The sequence below is a fragment of the Hyperolius riggenbachi genome, chromosome 4 (assembly GCF_040937935.1).
Source record: "Hyperolius riggenbachi isolate aHypRig1 chromosome 4, aHypRig1.pri, whole genome shotgun sequence".
Classification (NCBI taxonomy): domain Eukaryota; kingdom Metazoa; phylum Chordata; class Amphibia; order Anura; family Hyperoliidae; genus Hyperolius; species Hyperolius riggenbachi.
In genome coordinates, this window is record NC_090649.1 from 454028722 (window position 1) to 454042755 (window position 14034).

Here is a 14034-nt window from a genome sequence, read left to right on the forward strand (position 1 = left end):
GTAAAAAAAATGTTATTCAAATGATAAATTTTGACTGCAATTTCACTAAATTTTCGCTCTCCAAAAACGAAACTAGTCAGATTTGATGAAAATAAGGTTTTGAAATCTTGCCTGCTCATTTCTAAAATCAGAGGTAAACTGTATCCTGATTAGTGATGGGCGAACATCCAGATGTTCGGGTTCAGGGGGGGTTCGGTCGAACATGCCCCCGATATTCGGCATGTTCGGGCCGAACCCCGAACCAAACCCGAACATGTCCCTTTGGGGCCCCTATAGGGTCCCAGCATAAAGGGAGAGCATGCCCCGAGCGCGGGGGGGGGGGGGGGGGGTCGGAAATGCCCCCCCCCCCTCCCCGCTAAGCTCTCCCTTCTGCTGGACCCTATAAAATTAAATAGAAGTCCCCCAAAGTACCTGTAGCAGGCTGGCAGGAAGAGGACAGCAAGCGGGCAGCCGGAGAGCATAGGCGCTAGTACCATCTGGTACTTCTGCCCTCTCTCTGATGCACTTCCTGTTTACATTTGTAAGTCGCGTCAAGAGAGAACAGAAGTACCGCGATGACGCGTACGAGGGTACGCGTCATCTACATGATGACACGTACCCTCGTACGTGTCATCGCGGTACTTCTGTTCTCTCTTGACGCGACTTACAAATGTAAACAGGAAGTGCGTCAGAGAGAGGGCGGAAGTACCAGATGGTACTAGCGCCTGAGATCGCCGGCTGCCCGCTTCCTGTCCTCTTCCTGCCAGCCTGCTACAGGTACTTTGGGGGACTTCTATTTAATTTTATAGGGTCCAGCAGAAGGGAGAGCTTAGCGGGGAGAGGTGGGGGGCATTTCCGACCCCCCCCCCCCCCCCCCCCGCGCTCGGGGCATGCTCTCCCTTTATGCTGGGACTCTATAGGGGGCTTTGTTCGGCCGAACACAGAAGGCCTGATCGGGTTCGGGCAGCGTGCCCGAGCACCCTCCCGAACACCATGAGGTGTTCGGGGGGTGCCGAACCGAACCCGAACAGGCCAAAATCCGGGCGAACCCGAACAGTGGCGAACACTGTTCGCCCATCACTAATCCTGATCAATAATGCAAGTATGGGCCCTGACATACCGTAGAGCGTTTTGAGGGTCGTTTTAGTTTTTTTTTTAAATGCTTCAATTGACGTGAATTAAAATCACATGGGCATCTTAAGGGACTACTGTAGGGGGGTAGGGGGAAAAAGAGTGGAACTTACCTGGGTCTCCTAATGGTCCCCCACAGACGTCCTGTGCCCGTGCAGCAACTCACCGATGCTCCTGTCCCCACCTCCGGTTCACTTCTAGAATTTCCGGAGGCGGGGTCGGAGCATCGGTGAGTGGCTTCGCGGGCACAGGATGTCTGCGGAAGACCATTAGAAGCCCCAGGAAAGTTCAACTCTTTTTTCCCGCTACCCCCATACAGTATTCCTTTAAGTGTTTCTCCATGCTACTCTGAACTGATAACTCCTTCTACTCAGCTATCGGTTCTGAATCTTTTTCTTTTCATCTTACTAATGATATAACGGCTTTTGTTTTTAGGAGCGCAAATTTGGTTCCAACTTCACCTGCGATAACTTGTCACCATCAGATGAGATCCCAACTTCTGGTCAGTACAAAAAGAGGGTGGGGCTTTGGCTGTAGAGCAATCATTTCATTTTTGCCTTGTGGTGAATAAAACAAGTTATTCCTTAAAGCAGAATATAACCCTGCATTTCAACTTTTCTCTAAAACATTATTTACAGCATATTATATGCAACCAGCATTTTTTTTTTTTACTAGACCAGCATTGGAAGGGTTACACAGAGCTTTGAAGTTCCTGGAGATTTCTGCAGATGCATCAGAAGCTGACATAGATACATTTTGTTTACATAAATGTATCTAAGTGTTGAATATGACTCACTCTCTCTGACTGAGAAGGAGCTTGGAGGACAGCCAAAGAGTGTGTAACATTTATCAATAGATACATTTAACTAAATAGAATGTATCTATCTGAACTTCTGCATATCTCTCCACGGAACTTTAAACCTCTGTGTTTAACCCTTCCAATGCTGGTCTAGTAAAAAAAATGCTTTTTGAATATAATATGCTGTAAATAATGTTTCAGAGCAAAGTTGAAATGCAGGGTTATATTCCGCTTTAAGGAGGAAATTTCCTGAAAAATAACCTCATGAATAAAACTGCTTATTTTGCAAAAATATCACTAAATTGGGAAAAATTATAACATATAAAATACATATTTCACATTTATATAGCCCCACCGTCTACCACAGCACTTTACAGAGTACATAGTCACTGACTGTCCGCAGAGGAGTTCACAATCTAATCATACCATACTCATAGTCTAATGTCCTACCATATTATTATTATTACGTATTTATACAACACTGACCTCTCCTGCAGCACTTTACAGAACACATAGTCATGTCACTGACTGTGCTCAGAGGAACTCACAATCTAATCCCTGCCATAGTCATAGTCTAATGTCCTATCATTTTATTATTATGTATTTATATAGCACTGATATCTTCTGCAGCACTTTACAGATTACCTAGCCATGTCACTGGCTGTCTTTAGAGAAGCTCACAATCTAATCTCTACCATAGTCATAGTCTAATATCCTACCATATTATTATTGTGTATTTATATAGCACTGTCATCTTTTGCAGCACTTTACAGAACACATAGTCATCATGTCACTGACTGTCCTCATAGGAGCTCACAATCTAATCCTACCATAATCACAGTCTAATGTCCTGTTATATTATTATTATGTATTTATATAGCACTGACATCTTCTGCAGCACTTTACAGGGTACATAGTCATGTCACTGACTGTCCTCAGAGGAGCTCATAATCTAATCCTGCCATAGTCATACGTCCATCATAGTATAGGGCCAATTTTAAGTAGCCAAATTTTGGGGAATTAACTTATGTTTGTTTTTGTGATGTGCGAGGAAACCAGAGTGTCTGGAGTAAACCCACACAGCCCTGGCTGGTATTCTAACCTGGGACCCAGCGCTGCAAGGCGAGAGCACTAACCACTATGCCACCTTGCTACATACTTATAAGAAGTACTTTTCTGACAGATTAAAAGGCACTATAAATTACTTTTCTCCTATGTTGACGTCGCTTATAGTAGTAAAAGTAAAGCCAGTAAAAATGTGACAGGTTTTGGACTAGTCCATCTCCTCATGGGGGATTCTTAGTTTGCATTTATTCTTTACAAATGCTTTATTCTCTACAAAAATATGCAGGCCAACCTTCCTACTCATTTTCGCACTATTCTGGCAGTTAGGGCTCGTTCTCACTACGGCGATTAGTGAGCAAGTGCTAGTGCTTTTTAAAGCGCTTGTGCTATTCTAACCCTATAGCAGTGATCTCACTGCTGTGATTGGTGTCGATCGCGGGCGAATATCGATTAGTGCCAATCGCAAAACGTGTTACCTGCAGCAATTTGCCACGATTCTGGAGTGATCTCGGTACAGTGCTTAATAAAGCACTGATCGTAATTGTTCTGAATCTCGGAAGTGTACAGTGATTTTTTTAACCGCACTAATCTCAGTAAAATCACTTGCGCAATACAGTAGCGCTAAGCGCTACTGTTTTGTGATTTTAAGTGTGAATGGGCCCTTATATTGAGCAACTGCTTCTTTGAGCCTTGCTTCTTTGACCAGGGTTTGAATCCTACTTCTAAAAAAATAAAGAAAATCCTGAGAATCTCTCATGAGGAGATTATCGTAAGAGAACAGAGGCGCCAGCAGGATAAAAGGTAATAAAAATTTTAAAATTTGCTGGGAGGCAGTGGTGGACTTACCTCCAGAAAGCAGACTCAAAATACTGTCTGAATTAAACAAATAAATGTATTATTAGTACCCCAAAAGATGCAACGCGTTTCGCAGGCACAGCCCGCTTCATCAGGCAATAAGATAGGGGACAAACAGTAGCTCGTCAGTAGCACGAATAGCACCTCTAGAGGTGCTATTCGTGCTACTGATGAGCTACTGTTTGTCCCCTATCTTATTGCCTGATGAAGCGGGCTGTGCCTGCGAAACGCATTGCATCTTTTGTGGTACCAATAATAAATTTATTTGTTTAATTCAGACAGTATTTTGAGTCTGCTTTCTGGCGGTAAGTCCACCACTGCCTCCCAGCGAATTTTAAAATTTGTATTACCTTTTATCCTGCTGGCGCCTCTGTTCTCTTACGATAATACTGTGTCCACCCCTGGTGGAGGGGTGACCTACCCCTACTTTTCTGATCTACAGAGAGCGACATCTTAATCCTGAGTGAGGACAGGTCTAATCTCCTCACCTGCATCTACAGTGGTTGCCTAAGAGGTAACCCATGTTTGTGAGTATATTCATCTCACACTTACATTTATCCACGGTTTCCAATACATACTACACTATATTGGGCTCTCGGTGTTTCTTATTTATCTCATGAGGAGATGGGCTGGTTTCAAATCTGTCAGATCTGTCCTATTTTACTCTAAAAGTGGCCAAACACATTACTATTTTATTTTTATTAAATTCAACCAATCCGATCCAATTTTATTTTGATTGGAAGTTTTGAAGAAATTGTTAGATTTAACACCACACGTGTGTTCAAGATTGCTGCAATTTTGAGAAAAAAGATTGTAAATGTTGAAAGTGCTAGTTGGATAGAAAACCCTCCTGCATGACAACCGTTCCCTCAAAAATCAACTTTAGATCATTTTGCATCAGAGAACCTCATTGTTCACTGTGACCTTTATCACCATTTTCCATCTCTGTACATTTATCTGTGTCTCATGCCTTGATCATTTGATGTTTAGCAATTACAATTACCACTGAGTGATCACCACATTGCTACTTACAACTGCATTTTAAGGGCTGGAACCCACAAGAGCGCTTTTGTGAGCATTTCTGGAGCGATTCAAAACGCTAGCGTTTTGCCAAAACGCTCAGCTAATGTTAATGGATGGGGCAACTTCCACTGGAGCGATTGCGCTTCCTGAAAGCGCAAGCGCAGGACATGCAGCATTTTGGGAGCGTTAGCGCTTCAATGTTAAGTATATTATCACTGGCGTAATCGCTCATCAAAACCTGCATGGAGCGATTTTGCTAGCGTTTTAAAGTTACTGCACACTGTAACAAAATTAAAATTAATTTAAAGGACCAATCAGACTTTAAAACGCTAATCGTTAATCGCTACACAACCGCTGGCAAATTGATACACTTTGTAAAATCACTTCCTAAAACGCTCATGAAATCACTTACAAACTGCTCATACAAAACGTTAGTGCTTGCGATTAGCGATAACGTTTTGCAGTGGGTTCCAGGCCTAAATGTTGCTACAAATACTCAATGATTTCTGTTTATTAATTACCGGTACATAAATAAACCAAGTACAATACAGTTACATATTATGACAATTCTACAAAAACCAAACAAACAAAACAAAAAACGCAATTCCATACATATTACTTTCACACTACATGCCATAACATACTCTTTCCATCTGTTTTTGTTGTTTATATAAAACAACAAAGTCTGGCATGTACTGAATAGTTACAAACAATTTATTCTGGTTGAATACAATTTTGACAATATATCACACCATGCAATGCTTGGTAAAGTTGGTCTGAATATTCCGACATGTCCAATCTCAAAAAAATCGAGAAAAAGGTATCATGGGTACAAAAATAAATACCTAAAAAGAGGGACACCTCCGCAGTGTTGGAATAGTAGCTAGAAAAGCTGAGAAAATCCACTTGCTGGCCAAGCAGCAGTAATCAGGTGTTGCTGCCCACAGGGAAGACTTGCTGCAGGTTTCTATTGGGAGTGATAACACAGGGTTACTGCTGCTTGGCCAGCAGGTGGATTTCCTCAGCTTTTCCACCACCCAGTCGGACACTGCACCTCTGAATCCTATAAAAGCTTCCCACAATGTCCTCGGGTCTACCATTGCCGCTTGCCATCCCCCAGAAGATTACTGACAAGGGCTATTCACACCTAGGGCATTTTCGCTTTTTTAAGCGCCAGCAATTTTCAAAATCGCCCTAAAAGCGCTTGTGCAAACATTCCCTATGAGAGGGTTCACATCTGAGTAATTTGATTCAAATCCAATCCCCAAAGCGCTGCCTGTACCATTTTTGGAGCGAGTAGCCTCAATGGAAGGTATAGGGAAATCACAAAACGCTTGAAAAACGCTTTGTATAGCGATTTCCTGAGCGCTTTTAGGAATAATTACATTGTATTTATTCATTTCTGGGTCAAAGAGTTCACTTCCTGACTTGCTTTAGGAAGTTACAAAAGAAATCGCTCTGCAAAAGCGCTTAGTAAAGCGCTTTACAAAAAATCGTGCTGAAAAAATAACTTGCAAAATGCTGGCATCAGCTATTGCGATTTTAGATGTAAACAAAGTCTAAGGCCGTACTGCGCGAGTGGAGGCGCGCCTGTGTAGTAAGGCTTAGTCCATACTTGTCAGGTTGCAGATCGGAATGCGTTTTAAACGGATCATTTTTTATCAAAACTGATCCGTTTTTTTTAAATGTGCTTTTGCAGCATATGTTTCCTGTCCGTTTAAACATATGTGTCCTTCCTTCCTGTGTGTTTCTATTGGATAAAGAGGTCCACAAAGATGATGCTGAGGGGAGGAGCAGGCAGTAGGCAATCTGTTTTGGCATCTGTTTTTTGAGCGAAGTTCTGTGTTTAGAGGGAGACAGGGGCGTAGCAATAGGGGGTGCAGAGGTTGCGACCGCATCGGGGCCCAGAAGGGCCCTCCCTCAACTGCAGTAGTAGCTCTCTATTGGTCCTGTGCTCATAATAATCACTTCTATAGATACTTTGAATAGTAGTGATCATTAACAAACTGTTCCCCATCCCCTTCTTGCACCTATGACACTGTAGTTGCCATTGGCAGATTTGTTAATTTGTATCAATTGTTATGTATAGTGTGCTTGGGGGCCCCATGTAAAACTTGCATCGGGGCCCATAGCTCCTTAGCTACGCCACTGGAGGGAGATCCGTTTTTGTGTTGCCTTTTATTGCCTGCGTGGGGATCTGGGCTCCGGGAAAAAGTGCCAAGTTCGAACTCTCCGTTCAGTTTTCATGCACAGATCCCATGGATCCGTTTTTTTTTAACAGAGTGAAGACGGCCGCTATTTTCAACATTGGGATCCGTGGCGCAGTTTTTTGTCCGGGGCAAAAACCGTACAACCTGTATATGTTTTTTAAACAAGTGTGAACCGACTCTAAGCGAGAGCCACTTATGCACTAGTGGCTCTGTGTTACTGCGCCAGTGCGGCAACACTCATGTCAGAAGAGGGGCGTGGTGCGGACGTCAAGGAGGGCGCCGGCAGAGGACCAGATAACAGCATGGGAATCCTATGGAGCATCCATAGGCTCCCCCCCCCCCCCCCAGCAAAGGACATTTATTACATCTCGGGTTCTCTTTAACCACTTATGGACCAGGGGCTTAAACCCCCCTAGTGACCAGGCCATTTTTCACTAATTAGGCCACTGCAGCTTTAAGGACTCGCTGCAGGACTGTACAACTCAGCACACAAGTGATTCCCCCCACACCTTTTCTGCCAGCTATCTGTTGGTGGGCAATGATCCCTGCTGGGACGGTTATTTATTTTTATACAAATATTTATTATATTTATTTTTAAATCAATTTTTTTTTATTCTACTCCCTCCCTCCCCCGCCAGCCAATCACTGTGATCGGCTGTCATAGGCATTAGCCTATGACAGCGATCACTCTTGTGGGTCCAGAGGGGACAGAGAGGCTGTAGATCGCAGCGCTGTACACTGTAAATAGCCGTCTAACAGTCTCCTAGCTGCGATCGCTGCAGGGAGACTGATCGCAGAGCGGAGCTCCATCATTCAAGCGAAGATGCGCGCGCGATCTCCTGCAAAACACGCCCCCGATACTTCAAGCTGATCAGTGTTAGGCGGTCCTGGTGCTTCCACCGCGTCCACGCCAATTGGCGTGGAGCGTTCTTTAAAGAGACACTGAAGCGAAAAAAAAATGATGATATTATGATTTGTATGTGTAGCACAGCTAAGAAATAAAACATTAAGATCTGATACATCCGTCTAATTGTTTCCAGTACAGGAAGAGTTGAGAAACTCCAGTTGTTATTTCTATGCAAACAAGCCATTAAGCTCTCCGACTAAGTGACCTGGAGAGGGCTGTTATCTGACTTTTATTATCTCAACTGTAAGTGAACTGTTTACTTTTTCTCTGCTAGAGGAGAGGTCATTACTTCACAGACTGCTCTGAAAGAATCATTTTGAATGCTTTAGGGCAGCACGGTGGCGTAGTGGTTAGCTCTCTCGCCTTGCAGCGCTGGGTCCCTGGTTCGAATCCCAGCCAGGGCACTATCTGCAAAGAGTTTGTATGTTCTCTCTGTGTCTGCGTGGGTTTCCTCCGGGCACTCCGGTTTCCTCCCACATTTCAAAAACATTCAGATAAGTTAATTGGCTCCCCCTAAAAATTGGCCCTAGACCTCAATACTTACACTACATAATATAGACATATGGTAGGGATTAGATTGTGAGTGCCTTTGAGGGACAGTTAGTGACAAGATATATATACATTGTACAGCGCTGCGTAATATGTCGGCGCTATATAAATACTAAATAATAATAATAATAAATAATAATAATAATGCTGAGTGTTGTGTAATCTGCACATATTATAGAATAATGCAATGTTAGAAAAAACACTATATACCTAAAAATAAAAGTATGGGAATATTTTCTTTGCTGCTAATCTTCTAGTAATTATTCATAGTACACAACCAATTCATTATATTATATTTTTTTTCCGCTTCAGTGTCTCTTTAAGAGGTTAAGCTCACCAAGCCATTGAGACCAAACCAATTTTTTTTTTTTTCAGTTCACCAATTGAGACCAGCAGACTTCAAGATTATTGGGGCCTTGGGGGATTCCATTACTGTAAGTATGAACTGTCCTAAATAGCTAATTTGGCTAGCATATAAATATGGCAGGTGCCAGTTTGCCAATATTGGTTAGTCCAGTGTTTCTCAAACCTGTCCTCGTGACTCCCCAACAGTGCATGTTTTGCAGGCAACCTCATCTGTGCACAGGTGGGGTAATTAGTGTCTCAGCTAGGTGAATTCCATGCAACTGAGACACTAATTACCCCACCTGTGCATAGGTGAGGTTTCCTGCAAAACATGCACTGTTGGGGAGTCACAAGGACAGGTTTGAGAAAGACTGGGTTAGTCATTTGCATTTGCTCCCGCCCCCAAGGAGCTTACAATGTACTGTTTTCCAGGAGCATATTTAAAGGGGCACTATGGAGAAAAAATTTAAAATATGTGCAAACATAAACGAATAACAGAGTAACCAAGCAGCTCAGGGTGACCCAAACTACTAGGAATGTGTAGGGGAATAAAAGGGACCAAAAAGCCCTCTTACTAAAAAAGCAAAGCTTGGTGTAATTGCCTTCTTAAAACAGAAGGACATTTGCAATAATTCAGTTATAAATGAACATTTGTGGTTACCCCCAATGCACTACTACGAAAAGGGATAATTTGCATATTTAGTAGTAGTGCATTGTGGGTAACCACAAATGTTCATTTATAACTGAATTATTGCAAATTTCCTTCTGTTTTAAGAAGGCAATTACACCAAGATAAACAAATAAGTAGTACATTTTGTCCAGAGTAAAATGAGCCATAAATTACTTTTCTCCAATGTTGCTGTCACTTACAGTAGGTAGTAGAAATCTGACCGAAGCGACAGGTTTTGGACTAGTCTATCTCTTCATAGGGGACAAGTAAGTGACAGCAACATAGGAGAAAAGTAATTTATGGCTCATTTTACTCTGGAAAAACGTACTTCTTATTTGTCTAAGTTTGCACATATTTTAAATTTTACAATTTTTCGCTATAGTGCCCCTTTAAATAAAGAACCTCACCTATCTACCGCATGTATTGCTCATTGATTACTTATACCCAGTCAGTCTGAAACTTTCTTAGTCAAAATGACATGCCAGTGGTGCTCAGCAGAGCTCGAATATTCGAGTAGCTCGAATATTCGAGCTCTTTCTCAGCTATTCGAGCTCGGTATTCGAGCTCCGAATAGCTAGAGCTATTCGAATGGGGTATTCGAGTACACTCGAATAGCTCATTCACTATTCGAGCTATTCGAGCAAAACGGCGCTATTCGAGCTCGGTACCGAGCTCGAATAGCGTCATAGCCCAGATTGATGTCCTTAGAGCCAATCAGAGGGCTCCCAGGCCCTCTGACGGCAGCCAATCACAGAGGGGGACCCTGGCCAGCCCCTACCCTATAAATAGCGGCCGCCATGTTAGGTTTCTCCGTGCTTGCCTGAGACTTGTACAGAGAGAGAGTTGCTCCTTTGTGCTTTGGCTTAGCAAGAGCTCTATTGTGGTCATTTACCTAGCGTTTTTGCTCACATACACCTCCTATATACACCTATATTGTTGTTAGTTAGATAGACATTGTATTTTAGTTAGTAGCTTTTGTGTTACATAGACAGAGACACAGCTGCTGCAGGCTTACACAGCTTTAGGCCTCAGGGCCTGCCTGTGTGGGCAGCTGTTCTCTCCTGTCCTCTGTTAGTATATTTCTCTCATCTATACCAGTATTTCTGCTGCTGTCCTTTACTACTGATTGATTCTGTATTTAGTATTGTAGTTAGGCTAGCCTAGGACACTCACTGTCACTGTTCATAGGCTAAGGCTAAGGCTACTAGCTCCTGCGTGTGTGCACTCACAGTCTTGTACACACACACTCTATTTCCTTCTGATTAGTGATTGATTATTGTAATTAGTTAGTTTCTTACTGTTACTACTTGTTACTCTTAGTGTACTAGGAGTCTAGGACACTCAGTCACTGTTCATAGGCTACTAGCTCCTGCGTGTGTGCACTCACTGTCTGAGTACACACTACACACACTCTATTTCCTTCTGATTAGTGATTGATTATTGTAATTAGTTAGTTACTTACTGTTACTACTTGTTACTCTTACTGTACTAGGAGTCTAGGACACTCAGTCACTGTTCATCGGCTACTAGCTCCTGCGTGTGTGCACTCAGTGTCTGAGTACACACTACACACACTCTATTTCCTTCTGATTACTGATTGATTATTGTAATTAGTTAGTTACTTACTGTTACTACTTGTTACTCTTACTGTACTAGGAGTCTAGGACACTCAGTCACTGTTCATAGGCTACTAGCTCCTGCGTGTGTGCACTCACTGTCTGAGTACACACTACACACACTCTATTTCCTTCTGATTACTGATTGATTATTGTAATTAGTTAGTTACTTACTGTTACTACTTGTTACTCTTACTGTACTAGGAGTCTAGGACACTCAGTCACTGTTCATAGGCTACTAGCTCCTGCGTGTGTGCACTCACTGTCTGAGTACACACTACACACACTCTATTTCCTTCTGATTACTGATTGATTATTGTAATTAGTTAGTTACTTACTGTTACTACTTGTTACTCTTACTGTACTAGGAGTCTAGGACACTCAGTCACTGTTCATAGGCTACTAGCTCCTGCGTGTGTGCACTCACTGTCTGAGTACACACTACACACACTCTATTTCCTTCTGATTACTGATTGATTATTGTAATTAGTTAGTTACTTACTGTTACTACTTGTTACTCTTACTGTACTAGGAGTCTAGGACACTCAGTCACTGTTCATAGGCTACTAGCTCCTGCGTGTGTGCACTCACTGTCTGAGTACACACTACACACACTCTATTTCCTTCTGATTACTGATTGATTATTGTAATTAGTTAGTTACTTACTGTTACTACTTGTTACTCTTACTGTACTAGGAGTCTAGGACACTCAGTCACTGTTCATCGGCTACTAGCTCCTGCGTGTGTGCACTCAGTGTCTGAGTACACACTACACACACTCTATTTCCTTCTGATTACTGATTGATTATTGTAATTAGTTAGTTACTTACTGTTACTACTTGTTACTCTTACTGTACTAGGAGTCTAGGACACTCAGTCACTGTTCATAGGCTACTAGCTCCTGCGTGTGTGCACTCACTGTCTGAGTACACACTACACACACTCTATTTCCTTCTGATTACTGATTGATTATTGTAATTAGTTAGTTACTTACTGTTACTACTTGTTACTCTTACTGTACTAGGAGTCTAGGACACTCAGTCACTGTTCATAGGCTACTAGCTCCTGCGTGTGTGCACTCACTGTCTGAGTACACACTACACACACTCTATTTCCTTCTGATTACTGATTGATTATTGTAATTAGTTAGTTACTTACTGTTACTACTTGTTACTCTTACTGTACTAGGAGTCTAGGACACTCAGTCACTGTTCATAGGCTACTAGCTCCTGCGTGTGTGCACTCAGTGTCTGAGTACACACTACACACACTCTATTTCCTTCTGATTACTGATTGATTATTGTAATTAGTTAGTTACTTACTGTTACTACTTGTTACTCTTACTGTACTAGGAGTCTAGGACACTCAGTCACTGTTCATAGGCTACTAGCTCCTGCGTGTGTGCACTCACTGTCTGTGTACACACACTACACACACTCTATTTCCTTCTGATAACTGATTGCTTATTGTAATTAGTTAGTTGTACTTCCTGACTGTTACTACTTACTTACTGTACTAGGGACACTCACTCAGTCACCTCACCCACCAACCCACTCCATTAAAGTACCCCACTTTTCACCCGCCCTTTTAAAAAACTTTTGTCTATACGCCCAAAACATCGAAGATGTCTGGAAGTGGCAGCCAGCGCGGTTTGGGCAAGGGGAAGGGCAGCAAGGGAATCAGGAGGAGAGGGAGCAGCATTGTGGCAGGCCGCGGCCGCGCCACCATGCACAGTTCCGCAGCAGCAGCGTCAGTGGCTAATATTCCTCCCATAGCCACTGGCCGTGGACGCCTTGGGCGCCGCCCAGCAGGAGCATCTGCAACTCACGCTGCAGAGACACAGCAGCAGCAGCGTGTAGCACCTGCTCCGATTTTCCTCCAGCCGGGTCGGAAACGTCCCATTGAGGAAAAGCATGCAGACACTGTGGTGCAACTCATGACGGAGGATGAGCAGCCCGCCATCAGCTCTGCATCCGAGGCCTCCACCCTCACCACCACCACCACCACCCCTGTTCGCAGCAGCCGCCCAGCAGGGTCTGGGGAGGAGGCCAGTTCACCGTCACTCGCCGACCTGTCATTCAGCAGTCTTTTGACCCCAGGCATCATGAGTAAATTGTCTGCTGTTGTTGGTGATCTTGAGGAGGAGATGCTGATGGGCACTTTGGGGGATGAGGGATTGGACAGCAAGACTGTGGCGACAGTCAAGCAGCCCATCCATGCATCAGGAGAGGAGTTTGGGGGGTCATCATCCCAGCAGGACATGTTTCAGGAGGGGGAGGATGATGATGACCCGGTGACAGACAGAGACTGGGTGCCACCACCTCCAGGGGATGTCGTCCTCAGCAGCTCTGAGGAGGAGGAGGAGGAGGATGCGCTTGTGGGCCTTGCAAGGAGGCGCATCATTGCAAGGATTGGCAGCAGTAGGCAGGTCCCACAGCCAGCTGGTGTCTCATGCTCAGCAGCAGCAGCAGCAGCATCTGCCAGTACCACCACCAGCCGCACCCAAGCCCCCCCCCCAACCACCACAGGGAGACAGGCAGCAGCGCTTCCATGCCGTAAGGGAATGTTTCTGTCACCAATCTGGCGACTGTGTACAGCAAGTACGCCACTTGCAACCACTGTCAGCGGAAGTTGAGCAGAGGTGCAGACCCCTTAAAGTTCAGCACCAGCTCGCTCATCAACCACCTTGCTGCGAAACATTTCCACCAGCATGAGGAGTTCCAGAGGCTGAAGGCATCTGGTGCTGGCAGTGGCACCACACCCATCACTGCACAGCCTTCAGCAGCAGCAGCAGCAGCAACAGCAGCCACCCGCCCTCCTGCTCCTCCAGCAGCACCAGCAGGAGTGCGGAAACGCACTGCTCCTCCCCCCTCTGCAACTCCTGC

At 44.0% G+C, this 14034-nt stretch overlaps 1 protein-coding gene across 1 annotated transcript in view; it reads left to right on the plus strand.

Annotated features, from left to right (window-relative positions):
- LOC137570963 (phospholipase B1, membrane-associated-like) overlaps positions 1–14034 on the plus strand; it is a 183190-nt gene that overhangs the window by 14427 nt on the left and 154729 nt on the right. The window contains exons 5-6 of the mRNA XM_068279650.1: positions 1546–1612; positions 8894–8952. Coding sequence (XP_068135751.1) covers positions 1546–1612; positions 8894–8952 — 126 coding nt within the window. The remainder of the gene's footprint in view (positions 1–1545; positions 1613–8893; positions 8953–14034) is intronic.